At 38.2% G+C, this 14,160-nt stretch overlaps 1 protein-coding gene across 5 annotated transcripts in view; it reads left to right on the top strand.

The window, feature by feature from the left end:
- The window catches only part of arnt2 (aryl-hydrocarbon receptor nuclear translocator 2), a 146,052-nt gene that overhangs the window by 29,088 nt on the left and 102,804 nt on the right, over positions 1–14,160 (top strand). For 3 of the 5 annotated variants that reach the window (XM_052144219.1, XM_052144298.1, XM_052144517.1), the window contains 3 exons: positions 1,406–1,450; positions 3,927–4,140; positions 5,317–5,530. In XM_052144219.1, the coding sequence (XP_052000179.1) occupies positions 1,406–1,450; positions 3,927–4,140; positions 5,317–5,530 (473 nt within the window). The remainder of the gene's footprint in view (positions 1–1,405; positions 1,451–3,926; positions 4,141–5,316; positions 5,531–14,160) is intronic. The other 2 variants (XM_052144359.1, XM_052144432.1) reach the window with 1 other exon arrangement.

A 14,160-nucleotide genomic window follows, 5' to 3' on the forward strand; every position in this document is an offset into this window, starting at 1 on the left:
ACAGGTAGTTCCAGTCAGTTTTAATCACCATTCTATATTAATGCACCTACTCTGCTGTTCTCCATAATGAGACATTGCGAGAGTTGTATGCCTTGGTTCAGCCTCTGGATGTGAATATGCTACAGGAAAAAAACGGGAGAGACACTGGGGTACATACACCCTGTATTACTGAGTCCAACCTGGAGATAATTAGAAATGCACCTGCATTTTCCCCTTAAACACAGATAAGGCTTATCATGATTTCATTCTTAATTCAATCAATCCTGCAGCCTTAATGGGTACCATAAGTCTCAGAAGTCAAAGTCTGCAAGTTTCAAAATGTTTTGGATTGTTTTCGCCTCGACATATAAGTGCCACTTTAACTACTGTCTTGACTTCAACACTAGATTTTCCTTTTTATTGTAAAAATGACAACGAATAGAAATTAAATATAACATGTTCTTAGAAGCCCTTGCCAACCCTTCTACATTATGTGACTCATGTCCAATTATTCGTACGGCTTTTGAATTAACAAACTCGAATGTTATATTATCCCACTACTTTATCTCTGTGTCTGATTTAGAATAGGCAGAACTCCCGTAGATACAATTAACCGTTATTGTTTATCTTCCAGTCACAATTTGCGCTGCAGAAATCAGTGACAGCTGTATGCTGGCAAGTGACCATGGTATAAGCGTGATAATCCACGGCTAGGTGTGCGTTAAAGGATTTGAATGCTCTTCCACTTTGTGTCGGGTGGTTCTTTGCCTCCAGGTCATGCATTAAAATTGCACACCTAGCTGTGGATTATCTCTTATATACAGTATATGGACATATAATGCTTGAGTTTTAAGAGTTTTAGGTATTTTTTTTTAAGCAGGTAGATGTGTCCCTTACAGAGTGGCACACTTACTAAGGGAAGATTGTTTTTATTTCTTACTCCAAAAGTGAGTTTATATCCTGGGATACAGACACATTAAGTTGTTTAGTTTGTCCTTGTTGTTGTTTTTCATCATCCTGTGATCTCTGTCCATTATTTAAACATTTTCAACACGGCACGGAAATTTTTTTTATATATATATATTAACAAGTATCTTGTTCTTGTTTTCAAGTAAAAATATCTAAACATCCTCAGAACAAAGTACTTTTACCTTATAATCACAACTGAAAAAGATATCATGGTTTGTTTTCAGAGTATCTATATTCAATGTTAAGTGGGTTTAACATTGTGGTGCAACCAGATACTCATTAAGAATAGGATTTTTGCAGTAAGCACACAAATAAGCCATACAATATAATAAGATTTATAATCACATCACTTTAGCAGCAATGATAAAAAAATAGAAATAAACGTGTGTATAAAAGTAATTCATACGATTTTGATAATGTTTCGTATTATTTCATCTCTTTTTTTTTCTTTTGTTAGGTATGACGATGATCAAATTCATGGTGATAAGGAACGCTATGCCAGGTAGGGCTGTCTCGCAGAAGTTCCCTCAGGATAGCTAGAAATCAGGCTAGGCAGAACAGAGGGCCCACCTGCTACCAAAAAGGACTCAACTTCATTCTTTCACCTTGGCCTCACATGACCGAATCTGTCTAGATGTAATCTTAAATGGGTGTTTAATTGTCCTCGGCTGACACGCTCATCTGAAATTGTCGCGCCACGTTGCTTTGAGCCATTGCACTCTATGGACTAAGACAGCAGCCTGGCCTTTGAAGATTTATTGATTCACATTTTCTACTTAAGAGATGTATTGGTTGGTATCTGTCAGCGCTGTGTTTATTACCGAAGACTCAGCTAAGTCACAAAAATAAACTGAAAAGTTGGGTGTCTTAAATTTTCTTCTGTGGCACTTCTTTAACTGTAGTTTGACTCATGAGAAAGAAGTGCAGTGGTAAATCATCCCAAAAAAATTATATTGTGGATTGTTACAAGTTCAACAAAAGTGCGCAAACGTTTTCATCTCAGTGTCTTGAGAGAATAATAATTCAGAATTCTTCCTTTACATTTTATCAGTTTATATTTTATCAGAGGGCAGTCATAGGTATATGGTGTTTATGGTTGGCGCCATTTTACGTTTTCAGTAGTTGATACTGATACCAAGAAAGCTTTGCTTCAAGTAGTTGTGCTATTGGCTATTATGCACATATTCAGTATTTAGAAAAAAATTATATTTTTTACAAATGTTTTGTCCTGCCTGTTTAAATGTATTTAATGCACTGTTTATATTTATACCTCGCCAAGATGACAAGATACCTCGCCAGTTTCACGAAGTGAATTGGACTAATTACGCAGAGAATGCATGCACACACGCATGTGAGCCAGTCAGACAGTACATGCTATAAATTGAGTCAGTATTCATAAGCAGGGTTTCCCACGGGTTCTTAAATATGGCAGGGTCTTAAAATATCTTAAATTCAGTTTTGTCAAAATGGCATAACAAAAGTCTTATTTATCATTTAAAGAGGTCTTAAATTTGGGGACGGAATAACAGGAATTGCGATATGCCCTTAATTATTAAATTGCTGTGATGTAATTAAATAAATATATAGTCTGTGTGCTCTGCTTGCTTCAAAGTGTAGACGTGGCACTGTTGCACATACGCACTTCAATTACCGGGGAGCTCATATTACAGTGTTTCCAGTGGTTTCAAAGAAGTTCACAATCACAATTATTGCTCATATTTGTTATATGACAAAGTTTACTTTACATTTACAGACATTTCAAATTAAGAGTCCCAGTGTATTTTGGGCTTGTTTATAGTCAAATGTCCTGTATTATGCACCAAATATGATTTTTTTTCTGGTTATTATTGGGAATTAATTTGGTTTCTTGTTGCCTCTGCGTTTGTGCCTGTGACAGTAAGGACATACTAAAAACATTTGAACACATTCAACATATACATTTTAAAAACTATTTTTTTCCAACACCTTATTATTGTATCAGCAACAAATAATCTTGTCCTACTTCTAGCTTGTGTATATATTGATTAGTGGTGTAACAATTCACTCATCTCACGATTTGGTTGGGTTCACCATACTGAATTCACGGTTTGGTTAATGATGCTTTAACTAAGCCTGAATCCAGAAAACATTTAAAAAGTTCTTTATTTTAAGACATATGCAAAACAGTTAATTTCCTTTTAAAGTTATGCTAAAAGTGCTGAATGATACATAAGAGATGTACTGGGACTAAAAATCAGGCCAGAACTGGGCAATGGTGACACCAAATGGAAATACAGTATAAGATATAAATACCCCCTATAGCATTATTAAACAAAGTATTCAGCATTTTACTGTATATACAGAAGTAGATAAATATAACATTAAACCTCTCTAAACTTCAGATCATTCTTCAACTTCAAACTCTTCCACTCCTGGTATAAGTTTCTGCAGTTTCAGCCAAACTCATCATACAACACCGGTGGATGCTAGTGTGCAATCATTTTAGAGCTCCTTGTGTGTAGTTCCATTTGTATGCCCATGTTACGTAGGCTTAGGACATTGCACATTTTGGATAGAGCAGGTGCTAAAATTAAAATTAATAAATAAAAAACTGACCCTTCTCCACGATGTGTGTAGTCTTATTTTTGAACCGCGATGTATCGTGCCATGATAAACTGTTACACCCCAATTGTATTGATATATTGGTACATAACGAATTTGTATATGAACATACAGTATTAGTTTTATTTGTTCAGTCTTAAAAAAAGCATCTAAAAAGTCTTTATTTTAAATTCTGTGTAACAACCCTGTTACTACTGATACTGTAGAAAGAATGACATGGTTACATTTTTAAAGAATTGGGGCTTTTGACATCCCTAGTAGTGAATTTGCAATACACTTATGTCGAAAGTTCAAACTTTTGAAAATTGTTGTTGATGTGCTACATATCTCTCATTACATACTAATAACAGTCATATTGTTCCCCTCTATTCATCCAGAGAGAACCACAGTGAGATTGAGCGCCGTCGGCGCAATAAGATGACCCAGTACATCACAGAACTGTCGGATATGGTGCCCACCTGCAGCGCACTGGCGAGGAAACCAGACAAGCTAACTATCCTGCGCATGGCAGTATCGCACATGAAGTCCATGAGGGGAACAGGAAACACGTCAACTGATGGAGCTTATAAACCCTCCTTCCTTACTGAACAGGTATGTAGAGAAATATCTCACGTGACCCATTTGATTTAGAACAATGGTTCTCAAATGGTTTTAAATCAGGACCTAGATTTTACATTGGATATCAAGTGGTGACCCACCGAAATATAAACATTTTTGATCATACAAAGGAAAATTATGTCCTTGTAATGGAACATTGACATTTATTAATATTACCAATAACTGTCTAGGCCAAAAAATATGCAAAATTATTAAAACTACATTGGTTTTATGAATATATTATATATCTGTATTGAAGAATGAAGAGCAAAATTTACTCATCTGGTTTCTATATGTTTCTCGACATATTTTTATGGTTTCCTGCTCTTGGCAGCAAATAATTAACTGCACCAAACACAGTGTGGTCTGAATACACCATGTTTATCCTCGCTGCAAGTGATCCCATACATTTTCTTTGACCTTGTATTTGTTTATTCATTCTTTTTTTTTTTTTTGAGGATCAGGGCATGTCACTTAACCTGTTTATATTGGTATCTACTTAAAGGGATGGTCAAAAATGGAAATTCTCTCATCGTTTATTCACCCTCATGCCATCCCAGACGTGTATGACTTTCTTCAGCAGAACACTAACAAAGATTTTGAGAAGATTTTTTTCTCAGCTCTGTAGGTCTTTACAATACAAGTGAATGGTGATCAGACTACTGTAGCTCGAAAAATCACATAAGGGAAACATAAAAGTAATCCATATGACTCCAGCAGTTAAATACATATCTTCAGAAACAATATAATAAGTGTGGATGAGAAACAGATAAATATTTAAGTCGTATGGACATACTAAGCTGAGATATTCTTCTAAAAATCTTCATTTGTGTTCTACTGAAGAAAGTCATGAAGGTGAATAAATGATGAGAGAATTTTCATTTTTAGGTGAACTATCCCTTTAATTTGGCTTGATTCTCCCAAGTGACAGATGAATTTCCAACAAAATATTGTAGAGTTTGATTGGACACACCGCAAATTATTGTACTTTATTGTTTGCATTTTACATTATTTCCGCCATCCTTACCCAAATATCAAACAGACCTGCGTCCCAGTTGAGGGCCCTCCAGTTCAGAACCAGTCTGTTTAAAAAGATTTTTTAAAATCTGTCACCAGGGTTCACAAATCTTTGTTTAAACTTAATTTGAAACACTTGGTTTACTGTTACAGGAACTGAAGCACTTGATTCTGGAAGCAGCCGATGGCTTTCTGTTTGTGGTGGCGGCTGAGACGGGTCGTGTTATCTACGTGTCGGACTCTGTGACTCCCGTTCTGAACCAGCCGCAGTCTGAGTGGTTTGGCAGCACGCTGTTTGAGCAGGTCCATCCGGATGACGTGGACAAACTGAGGGAACAACTGAGCACATCTGAGAACTCCATGACAGGTGAGAGATGATGCTATGCATTGATAGAAAAGTAGAAGACAATACGTTTCTTACACCCAAAGATCTGTAACCCCTGTAGAGAGCTATCCGTTAGCTATCCCATTCATCTCAAAGGCAGTTGCTTGGCTTGCGCATACAATGCAATCCTTTGCAAACAAATTGAAGGGTCATCATGACTGCCACCAGGGGGTGAATTGTGACAGTCCACCTCCCACATTTACACAACACTTGCTCAACAGGAAAAGTTCACCCAAAAATGAAAATTATGTCTTCATTCATCTTGTTCCAAGCCAGTTTGACTTTCATTCATGCTGCTTTTTTTCCTTTCCATTTTAAAATGAAAGCAAACTGTGACTAAACATGTCCAAAAAGTACCACGAAAGTACTACGTCATAGTTGAATTGTATGCAATCTAAATGAAATGTGCTTCAAAAGTGTATATTGCCCCCTTTAATATTCAACTACTGGGAACAAACAAGCCTGTGCAATTGACAACTCATTAGTATTAGAAGCGATGCATGGAGTCAGTGGCAGCTTTAATCATTTGCTGGTAGCCTTTAAAATAATACGCTGCTTGTTTATGAGAAATCTGTATTTAGTGTTTGAGCAAGCTGTCTATACTTGAGCTAATTAACTTTATATGAGAATGAGAAAAAAGTTTGCGGTTGCCTTTTTTTAAACTTTTTTTTTTCTTTCATGGTTAATTTTTCGAGAATAAAACAAAAGGTTCTCACATGATCAGAATCTTAACTGAGTTTGAGGGAAAATTCAAGATGTACATAATGGTGGTAGATGAAGTACCATAAATTGTGAAGGAATGTTCATCAAGTACAGTACAGATGTAAGAGTAGGTTAAAGGTATAGCATTATGCATTATAACCATTGAAAGTGTTACCGTAATTTCTTTATGCAAATAAATAACTAAAATTGGATGACTAAACAGAAACCAGAAGAAACTCCTGTCTACCATTTAAAACATTTACATTTAGTAATTTAGCAGACAATTTTATCCAAAGTGATTACAAATGACAAAAGTCAACAATATATTCAGTATCGCACTGCCCAAGTCCTCACAGTGGCTGGAGTAGTAAAGATGCTTGCACAGAATGGCTAAATTGTTCAATAGTTAGTGCATTTAGTGTGGATTAAGTGCATGTGAAACAGATGTTTTTTCAGCTGGTTCTTGAATGATGAGATTGTATCAACAGATCTTGTGGAGCTCATTCCACCAAAGTGGAACAGAGAAAGTGAATGATTGTGAAAAAGACTTTGTGCCTCTTTGCGGTGGGACCACCAGTTTCCGCTCATTCATTGACCGCAGATAGCGAGTTGGGATGGAGAACTGGAGGAGTGAATTGAAGAGGGTGCTGTTCCATTGGCTGTCCTGAAGGCCACAGTCAAAGCCTTGGTGGCCAGTGATGTGAAATCAAGAGTGGGGTGACGCGAGTTTTTTTTTATTAAAATTTTTATCATTTATGGATTCCATCCACACAAAACAATAAACACAACATAAAATACAGAATCAGTTATATGAATTAATATAATGCTGAAACCTCTCATCTCCCTGCACCGCTCCCGAAACGAGGTTGCCCTAGCCGTCTTCCACCCCTGAGAATTATTCGCCTGGCCACCATAACTCCGGCCAGGGCCCAACCTCTCACGTGGCTATCCCCAAAATGAATGACCTCCCATCACCCAAAATGCAGAGTCTGGGGCAAAATGAAAATTGTGTGTCCAACACATCACACATAAATGCTTGAATTTTCAACCAAAATTCCTGTATTTTAACACATCCCCAAAAAACATGGGTTGTGTCCCCGTCTTCTGATTGGCATCACCAGCAGGTGGGTGTGTATTTAAGACCAAGTCTATACAATCTAGAAGGGGATACACTCTTGAATCTCTAGATGTAGAACTGATGTTTTTTTAGAATCTTAGCCCACACCCCCTCCTCGAATACCAAGTTTATATCTCTCTCCCATATCCTTTTGAGAGAAGTTAAAGCTCCATCCCCCAGACTCTGAATTAACAAGGAGTAGTACACTGATGCCTCATTACATTTTTCCAAAAGCAGTAATCACCACTTCTAGAGTATCTGCCCTTTTAGGGGGGGGTGTATGCTACACCCAAAAATAGTACAGAGCAGATGGCACAGCTGAAATGTTAGACCAAATTTTCAAACGATCTCAACACACCATTCTCATATAGGTCACCGAGCGTATTAACACCCCTCACAATCCACTCCGACCAGCAGAAAGGGGACTCAACAATAGACAACTTTGGGTTTAGCCATATGCTCGAGGCTATAAATAAATAAATGTATGAATTTAACACTGAACACTTTTGTCCATACTGCGTTCAGATGCGAGATAATGGGGTGCGACTTAACTTCTCTGGTTAGTTTAATAGAAAGGCTTTGTAATGGTAAAATAGGGGCAAGAGCTTTGTTCAATTCCAAACCAGGGAAAGTCTCTCTCAGGTGGAAGTGACCAATGAGCTAAATGTCTGATACGAATGCATAATAATAAAACTAATTCTTGGATAAGCCTAGCCCACCTTTGTCAACTGGCCTATGTAACTTATTGAAATATAACCTGGGACGCTTTCCATTCCAAATGAAGGACTTGGCTATGCTATCAAATTGCTTGAAATAAGAGAAGGGGGCATCTACAGGGAGAGACTGTAGTAGATAGTTGAATTTTAGAATACAATTAATTTTAATAACATTAACCTTTCCAATCATCAATAAATGTAATGAAGCCCACCTACCCATATCAAAATTAACTCTTGACTAAATCACATAAATTTGCTAGGAATAAAATACCCAAATACTTAATGCCCTGTTTGGGCCATTGAAAGGTGCCCGGCTGTAAAGCAGTTACTGGACAATATGCAGTCAGAGCCAAAGCTTCGGATTTAGACCAATGAACTCTTAAATTTAATTTAAATTTAAAAAAGGAATTTATAATTCTGTGGAGGCAAAGCGTAGATTTAGTGGGGTCGGAGACGAATAACAAAATATCATCCACATAAAGTAAAAGCTTATGTGCCACACCTCCCGTCATCACCCCTGGAAAATCATCCTCCTTTCTTATGCTGCTAGTGGTTCCAGGGCAAGACAGAACAATAATGGGGATAGAGGGCAAACCTGCCGAGTGCCCCTATCCAAAGTAAAATATCAAGCAAAAATCCAATTTGTTTGTAATGCTGCTACAGGGTGTCTATAAAGTAACTTAATCCATCCAATAAAAGTATTTTCAATACCAGATATTTCCAGATTCTTAAAAAGATAATCCCGTTCTACCATATCAAACGCCTTTTTCGGCATCAAGTGAGATGGCCACAACTGGAGTCTGATCATTCGTCACTGACCACATGATATTGATTAGACACCTAATGTTATCAGAAGAGCTACAGCCCTGAATAAACCCCAGCTGATCTATATGAATAAGAAATGCCATAACTTAATCGGTTAGCCAGAATTTTTGACAACATTTTTTAATTTAACTTAAAAAATGTTGGATGGGAAGTTGGATGGGAACTCTTACACTCGTTTGGATCTTTGTTCTTTTTAAGAATCAGACTAATCTGGGTTCATGGTTGGGGGAAGCTTTCCATTCTTTAATGATTCTGTATAAACTTCTAACAAAAGTGGAGCCAGATCTGTAGCATAAGATTTTGAAAAAATTCAGCCACAAAACCATCTGGCCCCGGAGACTTGTCTGTAGGCAATGCCTTAATTACTTAGCCAAGCTCCTCCAAGATTATCTCAGAATCATTCTAATGGTTCCAGAAAGTTTTTAATATCTTCATCAGTAGACGAAGACATGGAACTATAAAGATCAAGATAGAACTTTTTAAAAGCATTATTAAGATCAATGGCTAAAAATTAAGGTACAAATTTCACGACCAGCAGATTTCACTGAGGGAATGTTAGAGAAAGAGTCTCTCTACTCAAAGTATTTGCCCACTGACAAAGAAATGATCAGTCTATAATTGTAATGGTTAATTTGAACAGTGAGAGACAGAATAACAACAAAAAAAAATCCAGAAAACAATAGTAATTTATATTAGGGACAATAGTATCGGGTCAATTCTCCGAGGCCATCAGATGACATATGGCACTTCAGCTCTGCCTCTGCACTTTTAATATTTCCTTCCAAATCCACAAGTTCTCGTGCTTTGGATTTTTTTATGAATGAGGCTTACTGTATGATCTGACCCCTAAGAACCACCTTAAGTGCCTCCCAAGCCACACCCACAGAAGATACTGAGGACCAGTGGGTCTCCATATACACATTGATTTCAGACTTTAACATTTGTTGGAAATCAGGATTTTGCAAAAGGTATACATTAAGGCGCCAACTATATGATTTATTTTTCTCTGTATGTGGCAGCACCTCTAAACTCACCAGGGCATGATCTGAGACGAAGATGTTTCCAATTGAACAAGCCACAACAGATGAAAAAAAAAACATCTATTCTAGAATAAATCTTATGGCTGATGAAAAAAATGTACGGTCCCTACCAGATGGGTTCAAAAGTCTCCAAATATCTGTAAGCCCAAGATTTGTACACATCCTGTGAACCGTCAATGTTGCTTGAGGGGGCTTAGACACTTTTGCTCCACTATGATCAAGGACTGAGCCCATCAAAAGATTAAAGTCTCCTCCCAATGTTAAATCATGAGGGGTGCCAGCGACTTGAAACATCCCTTCAAGATCTATAAAAAAGCCCTGATCATCAGCATTATTTGCGTAAATATTAGCCAAAATCTGCCTTTGCCCCTGAGTTTTAGCTTGAACAATAATAACTTTCAAATGTGTCATTAATCTGTTTGAGAAATTTGAATTGTAGATGTTTATTTATCAATATAATGACTCCCCTGCTTTTACTTGAGCCAGCACTGAAGAAAACATGTCCACCCCATATCCTCCCAAATTTTCCAGCTTCCTACGGGGAAATATGAGTTTCTTGAAGAAACACTATCATATTTCTTACGTTTAATAAAATAAATAATCTTCCTTCTTTTTATGGGGTGCCCCAACCCATTCACATTACATGTGGAGAGATGAGAGCTAACCCACTCATATTAACATTTGACATTTTGATATAATAGAAAAAATAGAGTGTGTGTCAAAAATAAATTTATAAAGACCACAATTTCAGCATTAGTGCAACAATCAAACCCCAAACTTCCCCCCGAACAAAACAAACAGAAAAAAGAAAAATGTGCATTAACCCCACGCACGACAGTGCCAACCGGTGTCAATCCCTCTAAACTCAAAAGGTCCATGTATGCCTATGAGAGCCCCCACGATTGCTGTCGGATTGCTCAATTTTGCCTAACAAATTTGTAAGGCAAAATTCCATAACAGAAAATACTATGTAAAACTAACCCAGCCAATAGGCAGAATACACACAAATAAAGTGTAGATTCATTCACAGAACTGTCTCGAAGGTGTGTTCTTCCACAAAACAAAGTCCAGCCAATATAAAACAGTTCAGTTTTCTCAGACAGACAAAGGAATGTTTAGTGAGCCGGCTGTTTATGAGTGCAGATGATGTAATCATTCCAATGTCCCGCAAAAATACTCCACAAAACAAACTCCAACGAACAGGAGGCATAAGCACAAGGAATGAACAGATTCATCCACAAATGTCCCGAAGCAGTGTTATTCCACAAAACAAACTCCAGCCGCTAGGTGGAACCAGCACAAAAACAAACAAAACATGCTGGTTCCTCAGATGGTCAAGAGTCAAATTCACTCGGAGGCCGCATAAAAATATATACCATGATTTTCTCAGTCCGTCAACTTTGTAAAAGTCATCCTTTGTGTAGGCATGTGGATATTTTGCGGTCACGCATAGTGTCCATTCTCAATCTAGCCAAAAACTTCAGTGTAAAAGCGAACTTCTGTCAATGCAAAAGCCCTTTGGAGTGTCATTCAACAAAACAAACTCCAGCCGCTAGACGGAACCAATACAAAAATAAACAATAATAATTTAGCTTCCTCAATCCGCTCACATGGGAAACACCCAATGGTTACTTACCCATTGTTTTTATGAAAGACAATGCTTGTTTTGCACACAAATATACCTTGCGGCCATCTTTGGTGTATTCTAAGTTTGGCAAGAATCATCAGAGCAAAGAGATCTTCCGTTGATGTAAGTGTTTCTTCCTTGAACCGATCACGTTTCTCTCTTGTCGAAATAGCAAAGTCTGGGAACAAGAAAATATTGTGATTTTTCCAAGAAAGCTTTCCTTTGCTCCTCACCTGGCGCAAGAGATCTTTACCAGATGATCTCAGAAATTTGGCTCAGCGGAATTGCGAGCCGGGCTCTGTGAGCTCGCTCGATTTCCAGTTTATGGACTGTTATGTCGAACAGACTCAGGAAGAGCACATCTACGAATTTCATCATACCTCTGCCCTCCTCATGCTCAGGAACAATTTGGATGTTATTCCTGCGGCTCCTATTCTGCGGGGAGATTAGCGGATTATTTTCCTCTCCGATAACTCCAGAATATCAATCTGTTTCTCAACATCTGCCACTCTTGTAACCAACTCAGAGAATTTTGTTTCCTTCACTGTAATCGATCGACATATTACAGCGAGATCTTCCAAGTTAGCAACAACCTTCGTCAGCATCACAAGCATGTTGGACAGTTGATGCTGAATTTCCAAGTCGAGTCCCCGGTCTGCAGGCATGTCGGGGCTTTCATCTTGAACACCTAAGTGTCTTTTGATATCTCCAGAGCCCGATGATTTTGACTTCTTTGCCATAATTAGCTCAAAGAGCAAATGTGCCACTGGGTGTATCGAATTCCACCTGATTCTAACATAAAAATAAAATAAATGAGCAAAGTGTGCAGAGCTCGCAATCGACACATCTGCTCCTCTCATGGGGTCACGTGTACCCTCCCATCTGCAGTGTCTTAATTATGCTAGATGGGAAACTGACCAACAGGGCATTACAGTACTCCAGTCTTGAAATGACCAGAACTTGGAGCAGGAGCTGCGCTGCATATTCAGACAGGATGATTTTCCTGATTTTGTAAAGCACGAACCTGCAAGACCACATGGTTGATAAGACGTTGGCAGTGAAGTTAAACTGGTCATCCACCACCACTTCCGGGCTGTCCTGGTTGACGTTAGCATAGCTGAACCAAGATAAATATTGAGGTTGTTGCCATCAAACAGGTTGGCTGGGATCTTGGCAAGGCTGAGCTGAAGGTGACGTTCTTTCATTCAGGCCGAGATCTTTGAGAAGCAGGCAGAAAAACGAACTGAGACAATGAGGTTGTCGCAAAACACACCTTTTAAATTTTTTTATTCTTATATTTGTTTTAGAATTTGTACAATTATTTTACGGTTAATGTTTTGTGTGAAATTTGACTCCAATCCATTTAGGTTTTAGTAGTCTAAACAGGACAGAAACACAAAATCAGATTTTTCAAGCCTGATCCAAATCACGTACGTAGGTGATTTGGAATCCAATTAAAATCTGAACGAGCAGATCAGATTTCTTGTGTTTTTTTTCATAATTTGTCAAGTGCTGTGATGAGAAGACATGTACTGCATTCCAAATGGCATAAATGATGCCTTCACAGGACATTTAGAAGACAAACCAATAATGATAGCCACGCTGTAGGATCGTTACACATAATTTTCAATACATTTGGATTTAAAATTTGAGTTCTGAATGACCATTTTTGAAACCTTTCAGCCCTTTGAAAGTGTAAAGTTAAGTCTAAAAGGGGAATATCTTCTGAACGGAATGCATCCATATGTCATGTATATGTTACAGAGCATCCAAAGCAGTGCAAAACTCTTCTAAATTGGCTTTGGAAGAGATGCGCGAAAAAGGTGCGTTAACCCACACCGGCTGCAAGCCACCACAGCGCGATGAGATTGAATGTCTTGTGCGAATATGGTAACAAAGGTTCAGGTTGGGCAGATAAAGAAGGAAGTGGGAACCGGTTCACATGAGTCCATTTTATTCACAAATAACCAGCAATCGTTGTAAAGCTTCACTCAAAACACAAGAAGGCTTTTCAGCATCACTCAAATGAACAGTCTGCTTTTCAGCTTCACACAACACAAGGCTCTCTCTCTCAGGGGACAGACATGAAGACTCAGGTCTGTCCGTCTGTCACTTCTCTCTGTGAACTGGCTGTCATTTTATCTCCTCTGACTCTCATTGTGAACATAGAGATGGTAATTAGTCAGAATCCATCTCGGGTGGATATCCTTACCGCTTTCTCTCTCCCCAGATGGGCCTCGACCACGCCCTCACCTCCACAGGGACACTTGAGCATTTTGAGTTCTTCAGTAAAGGACAACGATCAAAAGTCTCACTGTCCGACCTTTTTATGCTTTACTATGGATCATAAAACCTTTATTAGGGGGCATCTGCTACCCGATAAGTCACAGAACAATAGGCGTCCTGTATGGGATAAAATACGGGATGTCTGACAAAAATGGGACAATTCTGAACCTAGCATTAATAAACATTGCATATGCCACCTCTCCTATTTTTTTAAGCCGTTTTCTGTAAATAATATGTTAATGTGATGAGGATGAGGGCATGTGATGATCCGCACTAGGCACTGCCAGCAAGGAATCAGC

The sequence above is a fragment of the Xyrauchen texanus genome, chromosome 1 (assembly GCF_025860055.1).
Source record: "Xyrauchen texanus isolate HMW12.3.18 chromosome 1, RBS_HiC_50CHRs, whole genome shotgun sequence".
Lineage (NCBI taxonomy): Eukaryota > Metazoa > Chordata > Actinopteri > Cypriniformes > Catostomidae > Xyrauchen > Xyrauchen texanus.